Source organism: Hevea brasiliensis, chromosome 13 (genome assembly GCF_030052815.1).
Source record: "Hevea brasiliensis isolate MT/VB/25A 57/8 chromosome 13, ASM3005281v1, whole genome shotgun sequence".
NCBI lineage: Eukaryota > Viridiplantae > Streptophyta > Magnoliopsida > Malpighiales > Euphorbiaceae > Hevea > Hevea brasiliensis.
Window position 1 is genome coordinate 30,989,966 of NC_079505.1, and position 14,300 is coordinate 31,004,265.

Sequence of the window (14,300 nt, forward strand, 5' to 3'; positions counted from 1 at the left end):
ATTAAACACAACATAATTAAAATAAATTAATTTTCACTTGTAAGAAAAGAGTTAAACTCATACAAATTATGAATTAAATTAAAATAAATCAAAGCAAATTAATATTATATTGTAGTCAATTAATATAAAGTCAACCTACATTATCCATATAAAGTCACCTAAACCTTTTATAAAGTTAATGTATTTTTTTCCTAAAAAGTTGAAAGTTATCTTTCAAGTTTTCACTATAAGGGATTAGTAGTTGCTTTTCCCATTTCCTTTTTATTTGCTTTTTTGTATTAGATTATTTTTGTATTTTAGTTAAATAACTATTTTTTTGTAGTAAAAAAATATCAAAGATACATAAAAATAGAATTATAACGAAAATTTAAATGCAAGTAAGAATAATTGGAAATATTAGTTAAAGCCAATTCAAAAAACAAAATGTATATAATAATTTGATGAATGAATTAAATGTTAAAATAATTTAAGTTTGTAATCTTATTAGATTAGATAATAATTTAGTGCCACCTAATTTATTTGACCAGTATCATCAATAAGTTTTAAATTTTTTTATGAATAAAATAATTTAACTATATTTTAAATAAAATAAATACATAAACTACCATTAATTTATGTATAAAAAAATTAAAGAATGTTTTTTTAAATAATTATGTCATAAATTAATTTAAAAAATTATTATTAACACAAAAATTTATTATTATTAGCATGGACATTCCTTAGTTTATATTATATATTTGATAGAGATAGGTTTATTTTCTTGACTTTTTATTTAAATTGTTTAATTATATATTATTTAGAAAAAAGATATTTAATAATTATAAAAATTAAAAATAAGAGACATAATAAATAAAAATAAAAAATTAAATTAATAACTTTTTTAAAATTAGAATGTGAGTAATAAAAATTAAAATAAAAAAATGAGTAAAATAAATTTTTTCTAAATAATTCAACTAATTTATATGTTAAAAAAAGAAAAAAAAAGGCTTCTGATTTTATGCAGCAACCATAAAAAAGACATCGATTTTATATGACATCATCTTAACTCGCAGATAACGCCCCCTTAAATGATTTTGTTTGCAACGTAAAATCATCAACTGATGATAATTTGAAAAACGCAAAGGAAATACATTTTATGAACGGAAAACAAGGACCGGTTTCTTCAAAAAAATCCAGATTTTTCATCCGAATCTCTAATCTTCCACAATTAACCCAAAAAAAAAAAAAATATAACTACAGAAAATCACTAAATCAATAGAAAAAACAAGGACATGTCTGGTAAAAGGAGGCCGTGGTCGGATACCACACCATTGCTTGACCCACAACAACGTTCTTCTCCTCTCTACGATTCTTCTCATCGCTCTTCCACCTCCGCTTCTTTTTCCGTCGAGATGTCCGCCACCGTCACTGCCACCGCCACTGCCCCTCGTCGCTCTGTTTTCCTCGGCGTCGATGTTGGCACCGGCAGCGCCCGCGCTGGTTCATTCCTTTCTCCCTGCTTTAGGGTGTAGTTGTTGTGTTAGATAAGCGCATGTTGTAGCTTAGGTGTTTGATGTTTGTTTCAGGTCTGTTTGATGAGAATGGGAAACTTCTTGGGTCCGCTAGTAGTCCAATTCAGATATGGAAAGAACGTGACTGCGTTGAGGTAAATTATTGCTGATGGCTTGTGTGGTTGCCAGGGAATTCTTATGCGTAGTTTATGTTCTCCCTTCAGAACATTAAATTCTGAATTGTTTGGCTTTACCTTATACCAGCAATCGTCCACAGATATTTGGCATGCCATCTGTGCGGCTGTGAAGTCAGCATGTTCCCTTGCAAATGTTGCTGGGGAAGAAGTGATTGGCATGGGGTTTGCTGCTACCTGTTCTCTTGGTTTGTGATATTTACACTAATGGAAATGCTTTTTTTAAGGAGAATTTTGTGTTTATGGTAATGATTTCATGGTTGTATGGTATCTGTCTTGTAGTTGCTGTGGATGCTGATGGAGCTCCAGTATCAGTTTCTTGGAGCGGGGATTCAAGAAGAAACATTATAGTTTGGATGGACCATAGAGCTGTAAAACAAGCTGAGAAGATCAATTCCTCTAACTCTCCAGTATTACAATATTGTGGTGGTGCTCTCTCCCCTGAAATGGAGCCACCGAAGGTACTTGGGGAGAATGCGGTTGATGTAGTATAACGTTCCCATAAATAAGGCCGAATTTACACCTCTTTTATTTTAAATTTTATAAAACACAAATGCTCTCATCAATGCTAAGTTCCGATCAAATCCATCTGCATAACAAAAATGCAACTAATTGTGCAGCTTGAGTTGCATAAGCAAATGGTAGTTTGAATGATCTCTATGATTTGTGCATGCTCTAAGTGCATTTAGTAGTTAATATATTGCAGCTTTTGTGGGTGAAAGAAAATTTGCAAGAATCATGGTCAATGGTGTTCAGGTGGATGGACTTGAGTGATTGGTTATCATATAGGTAATTTCTTTATCTTGGAACATTCTTAATGCATATACATTAGTCTCTTGTAACAGTCTTCCTTTGTTGAGCTTCAGCTGGTCTCAATTTTTTTTTCTTTTTCTTTTTCTCAATATTTTCAGAGCAACGGGAGATGATACTCGTAGTCTATGTACAATAGTATGCAAATGGACGTATCTTGGCCATGCACATATGCAACAAATAAGTGAAAAAGATTCCCGAGACATGGAAGCTTGCGGTTGGGATGATGACTTTTGGGAAGAGATTGGCTTGGGAGATCTTGTAGATGGGCATCATGCTAAGATTGGTATGCTTATTGGAGTTCTATGAATCTTATTATTAGGGTAATTTAGCATTTATATATTATACATTTCATGTGATGTTTGATTTGTTGTAAATATTAAACTTACTATTAGGAAACCGAGAACAAGTGGCTTTCTTTAGGCTTATTCAATTGTCATCCTTATTAGTTTTAATATCTAAGGTGCCATTATAGCAATTCTTAGTTTGGGGAGGTGGCTTTTAAAAGCCTAAGTGATGCAGCGTGTAGCGTGTAGAGATTGTCACAAGAAGAAATCTCCAAAGAACAATAAAGGTTTAATCCAAAACCTTAAGAAGAAAGAGATAAAAGTAAAGTAAAGAAACTTTATTGAAAATTCAAGAAATAAACAAAATTCTAAAATCTGAATTTTTTTTTTTTTTGGGGGGGGGGGGGGTGTTATTTATAGGGTTTGATAGACTTAAACTAATTAGAATAAGGTAACTATTATCTAGGAGTTTAGATAAACATAAGTACAATAGGAAATCTAGATAGAATAGGAAAATAACTAATTCTAATTGAAATTGGATAACTAACAAATATTTCTATTAAAATAAAATAAATTCAAATGCTCCGTATCATTCACCCTCACTTTCGAGAAAATTAAACCTTAAATTTTAATTTTTGGACCGAATAATAATAGAATAACTATCTCCCACACCATTCTCCTCCACTTGAAAAAAATTCGGCCTCGAATTTTAAAGTGTTGATGAATTAAAATTTCCATAGGAAGATCACACTATATCTTCTTCTTAAATGATATCAATAAGATTGGCTTGAACAAAATTGATTTGAAGAATTTAGAATCTTCCTTGGCATGCTTAGACTCACCTAGACAAATAAAATCAATAAAAAAAATAGGAAAATTATTAGAGAAAATTTCAATTTTCATTGAAATCTACTTGGCTTGATGTTTTTCTTTTCCCATAACACTCTGTTCAAACTCTTCATCATTCACCATAGTAAAAGGCCTTGCAAAAGTATCAAATTCAAATTTAAGATGATTCCTTTATTTTATAAAATCGTTTAATGGCTTGTCTTCAATATTTTGTATGGACATTGACCTCCTCATCAAGCATGCCAATTCATCTTGTTCACAATCTTCCTCTTCATCCTCTTCACCAGGTTCACAGTAGATTTTATCATGATCATCATCATGTTTTTCAACAATGTTGACAGATTTCCTCTTTGGACATTCATTAGACCTGTGCCTCATCTTATTGCACCTATAGCATTTGAGTGGAACAGGCTTAGCATAGAGATTATTGGTGTTTTGAGAGTTAGAACTGCTGGCTTTATTATTGACACTTGCAGGATTCTTAGCTATCTCCACACCACCACCCAAAGAAACATCTTATGAGTTTTTCTCCTTTTCAGTTCTAGTTTGGTGGTCATCTTTATCATATGTGGGATAATAAATTTAACGAGTTTTCTCCCATAATATCATCTCAGCTTTCAAGAACAAGTTCCTTGCCTCTAGCATGCTTATAACCATCTGTATTCTAATTTTATCTCGAATTGAAGGTTTTAATCCCCTCAAATATCGCGCTGCTTGTTGAATATCACTTTTGGACAAGTGATTTTTTGCTGCTAATCTTAAGAATTCAGCGGTATATTCATTGACACTCCTATTTCCTTGCAAGCAATTTTGGTAAGCTTCAAATAAATATTATTCATAATCTGGAGGTAAAAATTTGTCCCTTAATAATTGTTGCATTCTCCCTTAATAATTGTTGCATTCTCCTCCATGTGGTAACTAGATTGTGCCCTTCTCGCCTTCTTGTCTCTTTCAATCGATCCCACCATATGGAAGCTCCTCCCTTTAATCCATAAGCCACCAATTTTGCCTTTCGTTCCTCTGGAATTTTAGCGTACTTGAAGAAACGGTCCACCTCTGTCAACCAATCAAGAAAACCTTCAATGTCTAGATCCTCACTAAAGGTAGGGATTCCATCTTCAATTTGAACTCATCATCTATCCTACGGTGTTGATGAAAATTTTGGCCACCTCTTGTGCAACATACTTGAAGTTTATCTCCTCATCGTTGCTTGTATCATCCTCCATCATAGATCTTCTTCTAGGGTTGAAGAGAACAGGATAAAGTTTAGCTCTACCGGGGTTAGCTCCACCGGCTTGAATAGGTACTTGATTTCTATTTTCTCCAACATTAACCCTGGTGCACAATTGCTCTTGGATCTCTTGCAATTGTCACATAATTTTTGTCGTAGAGTTTCGCTGCTCTTCGTCTGCTCTCCAAACCGCTGGTAACTCTTGATCACCATCACGAGTTTGATTGCTACCACCACCACCCCCAGTATTGATACCACCTAATGTAGCGTGTAGCATGTAGAGATTATCACAAGAACAAATATCCAAAGAACAACAAAGGTTTAGTCCAAAACCTTAAGAAGAAAGAGATAAAAGTAAAGTAAAGAAACTTTATTGAAAATTAAAGAAATAAATAAAGTTATAAAATCTGAATATAGTGAGGGGTATTTATAGGATTTGATAGTCTTAAACTAATTAGAATAAGATAACTATTATCTAGGAGTTTTAGATAAACATAAATACAATTGGAAATCTAGATAGAATAAAAAATAACTAATCTTAATTGATATTGGATAACTAATAAATATTCCTATTAAAATAAATAAAATAAAATAAATTTAAATGCTCCGCATCACAAAGATTCAGAATTTCTACAGTTTTTTTTTTTTGAATATCTGAAAGACTTAAGACATATCGAACTGTGGGATATTAGTCCTTTGGATAAGCTGGAATTCTTATTCCTTTGTGGACAATGATGATTACAAATCAATGGGTATGAGCGTCAAAATGGGTTAAACCCACTGTAGCATTGCCATTTTTATCATTGCACCAGTAATTCATGAAGTGAATGAGTACCACCATCACTGCCTGTGCTGCTATTCTGCTACCAAGGAACCACCAATGCTGCAATATATTTTTTTTACTGTTATCGTTTCTACAATCATTCCTATCATTGCCATTTGCAAACCACTGCTCATAACTGGTGCTGCCAATGTAACTACTATCATTATCAGCACTAATAGTGAAATGTTATTACTGCCACAATTCAACTAGTTGTATTGCATTTATTACCATTGGCTCTGTCACACTTATTGATCAACCACTGCTACTGTTACCATTGGCATAATGGTCATCATTGAACCAAGCCACTAATTCATAGAGAATTAATGAATAACATTTTATAATCTTTATACGCTTTAAGACTATGATTTAAAAGGAATGAAGATCACACCACACTCGTATATTCCTTTGATTTGAAAGCCACAGCAACAGCGCAGGCATCAAGTCTCAATAGGAATGGAAATGAAGTCATGATGGATTCACATGCTTTGTGATTTACAATGTTATACATTTGCAAAATTTTCATCTTTTGCGATGTGTATGAATGAAGTCTATTTGTTATATTATTTGAAACATACCAATGAACTTAGAATATACAAAATCATTATGTGTTTCTTATTATGCTATCATATGACAGCATTTACCAATGTTTCCCACTTTTCAATTGCAGTGGGTAACTTGACATTATATAATGTAAACAGGACGGAGTGTAGCTTTTCCTGGCCACCCCTTGGGTTCTGGACTAACTCCTACAGCTGCAAAGGCAAGAAATTTTGTACTGACGAATTCACATTAATTTCAAGTGGCGCTCCCTTGAGGTCCATGACCAGGAAAACATGTTTGATTAGACGCAAGAATATTAACTTATTGCCCTTGTTTGGGCTCTAAAGGGTGTATTTATTTATTATTGGCTTTAAAATTACCAGCAACTTCTTTCTTTTTTTTTTTTTTTAATAAATATCAGCCTATATTTTCAGGAACTGGGTCTTGAAGCAGGAACTCCTGTGGGGACTTCACTGATTGATGCTCATGCTGGTGGTGTGGGGATCTTGGAGAGTGTTCCTGAGGCAGATTCTGATGCTAATGGTGTTAATGGCATTTAAAATAAACTATATTATTTTCCTTTATTATATGATAAGTCATGTAACTGAAAATAATAAGTTTATCTAATTATGAATTGTTTTCCTTTTTCAGAGTATGATAAGGAAGCAATATGCCATCGCATGGCATTAGTATGCGGTACTTCTACTTGTCATATGGTTGTGTCACAGGGCAAGTTGTTCATTCCAGGGGTTTGGGGGCCATTTTGGTCAGGTAACATCTGAAAATCTTGTTCATAAGGTTGGGCTGTCTGTAAATTAGTATAGGATGCATGAGTGTGGGGCAGGTTATCACGTTCGCTATGTTTGGAAGCAAGTTGAGGGGCCAAAAAAATAGGAGGAATGAAAATTAACGAGGGGAAATTTCTCTTTTTCTTTGTTTAAAAGGAAGGGAAATAGAAGGAATGATAATGGGATATGATGTTGAATTTACAATTTTTGCCTTGGTTTTTAAAGTTAAATATGTTATATGGGCAAATTTGTAATTTCAATCATTTCTACCCATTTTCTTTCCAAGTTTGGGATGAAATTTTTTGGTGGGCCCCATGTGTATTTTTCATCCCATTTTCTTTTCTGCCCTCTTTCCTCTCTCTCCCAGGCAAGGTAAAAATGGAATGTTTTCAAAATTTTCCTCTTTCTTTTTCTTTCCTGCCATCTTCCACCCTTTCCCAAACATAGCCTTTGGAGTACTATGAATAAACTTGTTAAAATTAAACAGTTGAGTTTTTTCACGCAGGGAAAGCATGCACACACACATATACACTTGTATGCTACTATGCTTTATCCAGAAACTGCTTTTATGTTTTTGTCAACGACAAGCATTTTACTGTCTTCATCTCAAGCCTCTTTGCTTCTTGATTTTTTATAGCAATGGTCCCTGAGTACTGGCTTACAGAGGGTGGGCAGAGTGCTACTGGTGCGTTACTAGATTACATCATAGAAAACCATGTTGCTTCTACTCGCCTTGCAAATTGTGCTGCTTCTCAAAGTAAGATATCAGTTTGTGGCATATACAGTTTTAAAATTTGTTTAAGCTTTTCATTTAGTTGATCCTCTACGATATTTTCTGCCTTCCAGATATATCGCTGTTTGAATTACTGAACAATATATTAAGGACAATGATGGATGATCAAAAGGCTCCATTCCTTGCTGCTTTGACAGAAGATGTACATGTTCTTCCTGACTTTCATGGGAATAGGTAAATAGTTAATGATGATTGAGCACTTTTTTCTTTTGGTGGGGAGATATTTGTTAAAAATTGAGCTGTTAAAACTGTGATGCTGCAGATCTCCCATTGCAGATCCAAAAGCAAAAGGAATTATTTATGGTATGACTCTTGATACAAGTGACAGACAGCTGGCTCTTTTATACCTTGCTGCAATACAGGGTATTGCATATGGTACACGCCACATTGTGGAACACTGCAATGCTCATGGTCACAAAGTGAGAAAGCATACTTGTTATTCATGCATTCATTTGTAATGACAAGTTTTTGTTTGACGAAAGAAAACCCTCCTCAAAAACAAAAGAAAGAACAAAACAGACAAACATGAAAAAGCAGAAGCTAACAAAGAAAACATTGATATTCCATTATCATTTGCATATTCACTTGTAGAATAAACTGTGATAAAACAGCATGAAAATCATATAGTTGTGAATTTTATGAGGGGAGCACTTAGCACACTTGTAATTCTATTTCTCTTGGGTAAGTGAACGCATTTTTTATTTTATGGCTGTTCATATGAGCATAGGCCAAAATGGATGTGTTGTTTGTCTTCAAGTGTGTCCAACAATGGTGCCTTCAAATGAGACTGCCATACTACTGCTCTCAATCAATATGATAAAATGACCAACACCAGAGTGCTATAAGCCTGCTAGAGGCTCTTTGATCATGATGACAATTGGCATATGGAGAATGATTAAGTTGCAATGACATCCTTCTGGAAGGCTACTGGAGTTCACTTAGAAACTGAGATTAGAATAAGAATGAAACCAGTATATCTACCTACACTGATGCAGCTACCATCTGTTACTTAAACCTTATGAATTTGAAGTTATTGAGCCTGAAGTGGCTGGGAGACAGTCAAATAAGCTATAAGGTTGTGAGTTGTGACAAGGAAAACAGTGGAACTGACTGTATAAAGCTTCCTTCATAATCCAACAACATAAGAGCAGTATTTTTTCTATACTACATGAAGTTGTCTAGCTTGATGTTGCACGGCACAAGTGAGGATTGAACAATGCCTTTTATTTTAATTTCTTTTCTTAGAGTAAAGATTACACAAGAACTTGCACATTGCCAAGCGAGAAAATCTGATGTAGTTTGAGGAGGAAGAGTAGACCCTAACTTTAACCATTGATGTGGAATAATAGTCAATTTAACAGTCACTTAAACTAAAATCTTTTCTATGTATATGTTTGAGACATATCTATATGTTTGACACATATATATTGTTATGGAAAGTCAATCACTTATTCTGTATTCTATATTCCTATTTAGGATTTCTTATTTAGGATTTCTTCTTAATTAGTAAAACACAATTATAGGAATCAATTGTATGTATATACCTATGTACAGATTAATTGAAATTAAGGAGAATCATCTCTTTCTACATGGTGTCAGAGCAAGTTCATTAAGGAATCTAAATCTGTAATTTCTTTCCCGTCTGTTTCTGGACTGAAACCCACTGTTACCCTAGGTCATCTATTTAGTGTGACTATTTGTTCTCACCACCTAGCTCAGGAGAGACCTTGGCCGCCGATCGGCCATCCCCCTCTGATTCGATCGCCGGAATTGAAGCGCGTGAGGCTCACGCACCCAACTCAGGTTCTTGCCGTTTCTTCACTCCTCGGCACGTGGAGGTGCGTCTGCCGGCCGTTTCGACTTCGATTAGCATCGCCGGTGTCGCCTCAACCCCCTCATTCCACCACTGTGTGCTGTTGCCTGATCCAGTACACCATTAAAGGACTTCTGAGGTTTGACTCTCAGATCTTATTTCGGTATTTGCTTGATTTGTGATTTTGAGTTATTTTGCGGCTGTAAGCACCTTGGATTAGTGTTTCGGTTAGTTTTCTTTGTCTCAACAAATGGCAGACAATAAGAATGTTATTTCTGATGTAATTCCGGTGATGACTAAGATCACGGAACACAAACTTGATGGTTCGAATTACCTGGAGTGGAGTAAGACTGTTAGGGTCTATTTGCGTAGCATTGATAAGGATGATCGCCTTACTAAAGACCTACCTACTGATGATACACGGCAAACTTGATTAAGGGAGGATGCTCGGTTGTTTTTGCGGTTTCGGAACTCGATTCATAGTGAGGTAATTAGTTTAATTAATCACTGTGAATTTGTTAAGGAATTGATGGATTACTTAGATTTTCTGTATTCTGGTAAAGGGAATATCTCCTGTATTTATGATGTTTGTAAGGCATTCTACGTGCTGAGAAAGAGGATAAGTTTCTCACGGCTTATTTTATGAATTTTAAACGGGTATATGAGGAACTTAATGTATTGTTGCCTTTTAGTCCTGATGTGAAAGTTCAGCAGCCCCAACGGGAGCAACTGGCTATTATGAGTTTTCTTGCAGGCCTTCCTTCAGAGTATGAGACTGCTAAATCTCAAATTCTCTCCATTTCTGAGATTTCCTCTTTGCATGAAAAGTTCACACGGGTCCTTCGTATAGAGAGTACTCAATCTTCAGAGCCTGCCAGTAGTGCTCTTATTATCCGTAATCCAAATGGACAACAGGGTAATGGAAGAGGAAGTAGAGGAGGAATTACAGGCAACAGAGGTAATCAGCGTAATGGGGAGGCTAGTTCTAATTAGGACTCAAGAGGAGTCGTTTGTTATTATTGCTATGAGCCTGGCCATACAAAATATAATTGTCTGCAACTTCAGAGGAAAAATCAGCGATCACAGATGACAAATATATCAGCAGAGGATTCTACAGTATCTTCCTCTGAGAAAACTGTTTTGGTATCTGCAGAGGATTTTGCACAGTTTTTCTAGTAGCAGGCATCTCTAAAGCCTACCAGTTCCTCTGTCACTGCGATCGCTGAGTCAGGTAAATCCACTACATGCTTTGTGTCTTCCTCATCCAAATGGGTTATTGATTCTGGTGCGACAGATCACATGACAGGTAATTCTAGTCTTTTATCTGCTTTTTAGTCTAATATCACTTCTCTACTGTTACTTTAGCTGATGGTTTTACTTCTTGTGTCATGGGTTTTGGAACTGCGAACTCGACTTTATCAATTTCTTTATCATCTGTTTTGTGTCTACCAAAATTCTCTTTTAATCTACTTTCTATTAGTAAACTTACTCGTACCTTAAATTGTTCTGTTTCCTTTTTTCCTAATCAGTGTTTGTTTCAGGATCTTACGTCGAAGCAGATTATTGGTAGAGGACGTGAGTCAGGTGGTCTCTACATTTTGAAAAATCATGTACTATGGTCGCTTGTTTGCTCTAGTACCTTAAAATCTCTTGCAGCTCATTGTAGATTCGGCTATCCTTCTTTGTCTACCATGAAGAAGTTGTGTCCTCAGTTTCAGTCTTTATCAGTACTAGAATGTGAGTCGTGTTAGTTTGCAAAACATTATCGTTTGCCTTCTGTGTTTAGAGTCAATAAATGGGCTTCTTCCCCTTTTGAGTTAGTTCATTATGATGTTTGGGGTCCTTGTTCTGTTACTTCTAAAACTGAATTTCGTTATTTTGTTACTTTTGTTGATGATTACTCTCGTGTTACATGGTTATATTTAATGAAGAATCGTTCTGAGTTGTTTTCTATCTTTTGTGCCATTTGTAATGAAATCAAAACTCAATTTAATATTTTTGTGCACATATTAAGAAGTGACAATGCCAAAGAATATCTTTTAGCACAATTTCAGTCTTATATGACACAAAATGACATTCTTCATCAGTCTTCCTGTGTTGATACCCCATCCCAAAATGACGTGGCCGAAAGAAAAAATTGGCATCTTCTTGAGGTAACTCGTGCTCTTCTTTTTCATATGAAAGTTTCTAAACACTTTTGGGCGGATGCAATTTCTACAACATATTTTTTGATCAATCGTATGCCGTCTTCTGTCCTTAATGGAGATATTCCTTATACTGCTTTGTTTCCTACAAAATCTTTGTTCCCTTTTGAATCCCGTATTTTTGGTTGTACCTATTTTGTGCGTGATGTTCGTCCATAGGTTACTAAATTGGATCCGAAGTCTCTCAAATGTGTCTTCCTTGGGTACTCCCGGCTCCAAAAAGGGTACTGCTGTTTCTCTCCTACTCTTAATTATTATCTTGTTTTTGCAGATGTCACATTTTTTGAGTCCACTCAATTCTTTCCTCAATCATCTGTGTATGAGAGTCAGGGGGAGGAGGATGATCTCTTAATATATATTGTCCAACAAATGTCTAGTCCTCTCCCACAGCCTATTTCTTCTGTCTCTAGACCTACTCGACCTCCTGTTGTTCATGTTTATTCCAGGAGATTGGAGATTCCTGATTCAGATCCTCCACCAGCTACTTCGTTGGGAGATCCTGTACCTCATACTGATCATGATTTTGATCTAGATTTACTCATTGCTCTTCGTAAAGGTAAGCTTTCATGCACTTACCCTATCTTTTCTTTTGTTTTTTATAATCAATTGTCTTCTTGTTCTCGGTGTTTTGTTACTTTTTTAGACTCTGTTCCTATCCCTAATACTGTTGGTGAGGCACTATCTCATCCTGGCTGGTGTGCTGCTATGAAAGAGGAAATTGAGGCTTTAGATGCTAATGGTACATGGAAACTGTTGTCTTTGCCCATTGGTAAGAAAGCTATTGGTTACAAATGGGTATTTACAGTAAAGGTAAATCCTGATAGTTCTGTGGCTAGGTTAAAAGCACGCCTTGTGGCAAAAGGATATGCTCATACATATGGGTTGATTACTCTGACGCTTTTTCTCTTGTAGCTAAACTTACTTTTATTCGCTTGTTTATCTTTTTAACAGCTACATATGATTGGCCCCTGCACCAATTGGATATCAAGAATGCTTTCATTCATGGTGATCTTCAGGAGGAGATGTATACGGAGCAACCACCTGGGTTTGTTGCTCAGGGGGAGTTGGGTAAAGTTTGTAGGCTTCGGAAGTCTCTTTATGCTTGAAACAAAGTTCTAGGGCCTGGTTTGGGAGATTTAGTGAAGCAGTACAGGAATTTGGTATGCAAAAGAGTAAGTGTGATCACTCAGTATTTTATAGGCAATCTGAGGCTGATTTAATTCTCCTGGTAGTCTATGTGGATGACATTGTCATCACTGGAGTGACTCTGCAGGTATTTCATCTCTTAAAACCTTCCTTCAAACCCAGTTTCAGACCAAAGACTTGGGATTGTCAAAGTATTTCTTGGGTATTGAAGTTATGAGAAGTAAGAAGGGTATTTTCTTGTCTCAAAGAAAATATGTCCTCAATCTATTGAGAGAGACAGGAAAATGAGATACTAAGCCTTGCAGTGCACCAATGACTCCAAATTTACAACTGTTAGCAGGGGATAGTGAGTTGTTGGAAGATCCAGAGAGATATAGGAGATTGGTAGGAAAATTGAACTACCTTACAGTCACTCGTCCTGACATTTTTTATGCCGTTAGTGTGATAAGTCAGTTTATGTCTTCCTCAACTGTTGCTCATTGGGAAGCTTTGGGACAAATATTGTGTTATCTGAAAGGCGCTCTGGGAAGAGGTTTGTTATATGGTAATTATGGACATTTGAATGTTGAATGTTTTTCAGATGCCGATTGGGCTGGATCTAAGGTTGACAAGAGGTCAACTACTGGATATTGCGTTTTTGTTGGAGGAAATTTGGTGTCTTGGAGAAGCAAGAAGCAGAGTGTAGTTTCTCGATCTAGTGCTGAATCGGAATACAGAGCCATGACACAATCAGTATGTGAGGTAATATGGATACTTCAATTACCAGATGAGATAAGTTTTAAGACCTCCCTGCCTGCGAAATTATAGTGTAATAATCAAGCTGCTCTCCATATTGCTTCTAATCCGGTGTTTCATGAGCAGACCAAACATATTGAAATTGATTGTCACTTTGTTCGTGAAAAGATTTAACAACAGATCATCTCAACAGGACACATCAAAACTGGAGAGCCGTTAGGAGATATTTTCACAAAAGCTCTGAATGGAGCTAGGATTGACTACATTTGTAACAAGTTGGGCATGGTTAACATCTATGATCCAACTTGAGGGGGAGTGTTGTGGAAAGTCAATCACTATATTATTTCTCTGTATATTCTGTATTCGTATTTATGATTTCTTATTTAGGATTTCTTCCTAAGTAGTAGAACACAATTATAGGAATCAATTGTATATATATACCCATGTACAGATTAATTTAAATTAAGGAGACTCATCTCTTTCTACATATATCAAGTGACTTGTTTAATTAAAACTTTTTATATTTTCAGTTGAAATATGTCTAATATGAGGTTTGTTTTCTATGTATTGTCTATAGTTATTTTAATGTTTTCTGTT

At 35.4% G+C, this 14,300-nt stretch overlaps 1 protein-coding gene across 4 annotated transcripts in view; it reads left to right on the plus strand.

Annotated features, from left to right (window-relative positions):
- The first annotated feature begins 1,081 nt into the window (after positions 1-1,081).
- The window catches only part of LOC110642073 (uncharacterized), a 54,308-nt gene continuing 41,089 nt past the window's right edge, over positions 1,082-14,300 (plus strand). For 3 of the 4 annotated variants that reach the window (XM_058131976.1, XM_058131975.1, XM_058131974.1), the window contains exons 1-12: positions 1,082-1,479; positions 1,566-1,645; positions 1,755-1,872; positions 1,967-2,145; positions 2,391-2,473; positions 2,596-2,780; positions 6,383-6,444; positions 6,659-6,767; positions 6,876-6,995; positions 7,650-7,769; positions 7,859-7,979; positions 8,068-8,224. In XM_058131976.1, the coding sequence (XP_057987959.1) occupies positions 1,272-1,479; positions 1,566-1,645; positions 1,755-1,872; positions 1,967-2,145; positions 2,391-2,473; positions 2,596-2,780; positions 6,383-6,444; positions 6,659-6,767; positions 6,876-6,995; positions 7,650-7,769; positions 7,859-7,979; positions 8,068-8,224 (1,542 nt within the window). In that variant the 5' untranslated portion in view covers positions 1,082-1,271. Of the gene's footprint in view, positions 1,480-1,565; positions 1,646-1,754; positions 1,873-1,966; positions 2,146-2,390; positions 2,474-2,595; positions 2,781-6,382; positions 6,445-6,658; positions 6,768-6,875; positions 6,996-7,649; positions 7,770-7,858; positions 7,980-8,067; positions 8,225-14,300 lie in introns of those variants that run through there. The other variant, XM_021794023.2, reaches the window with a different exon arrangement.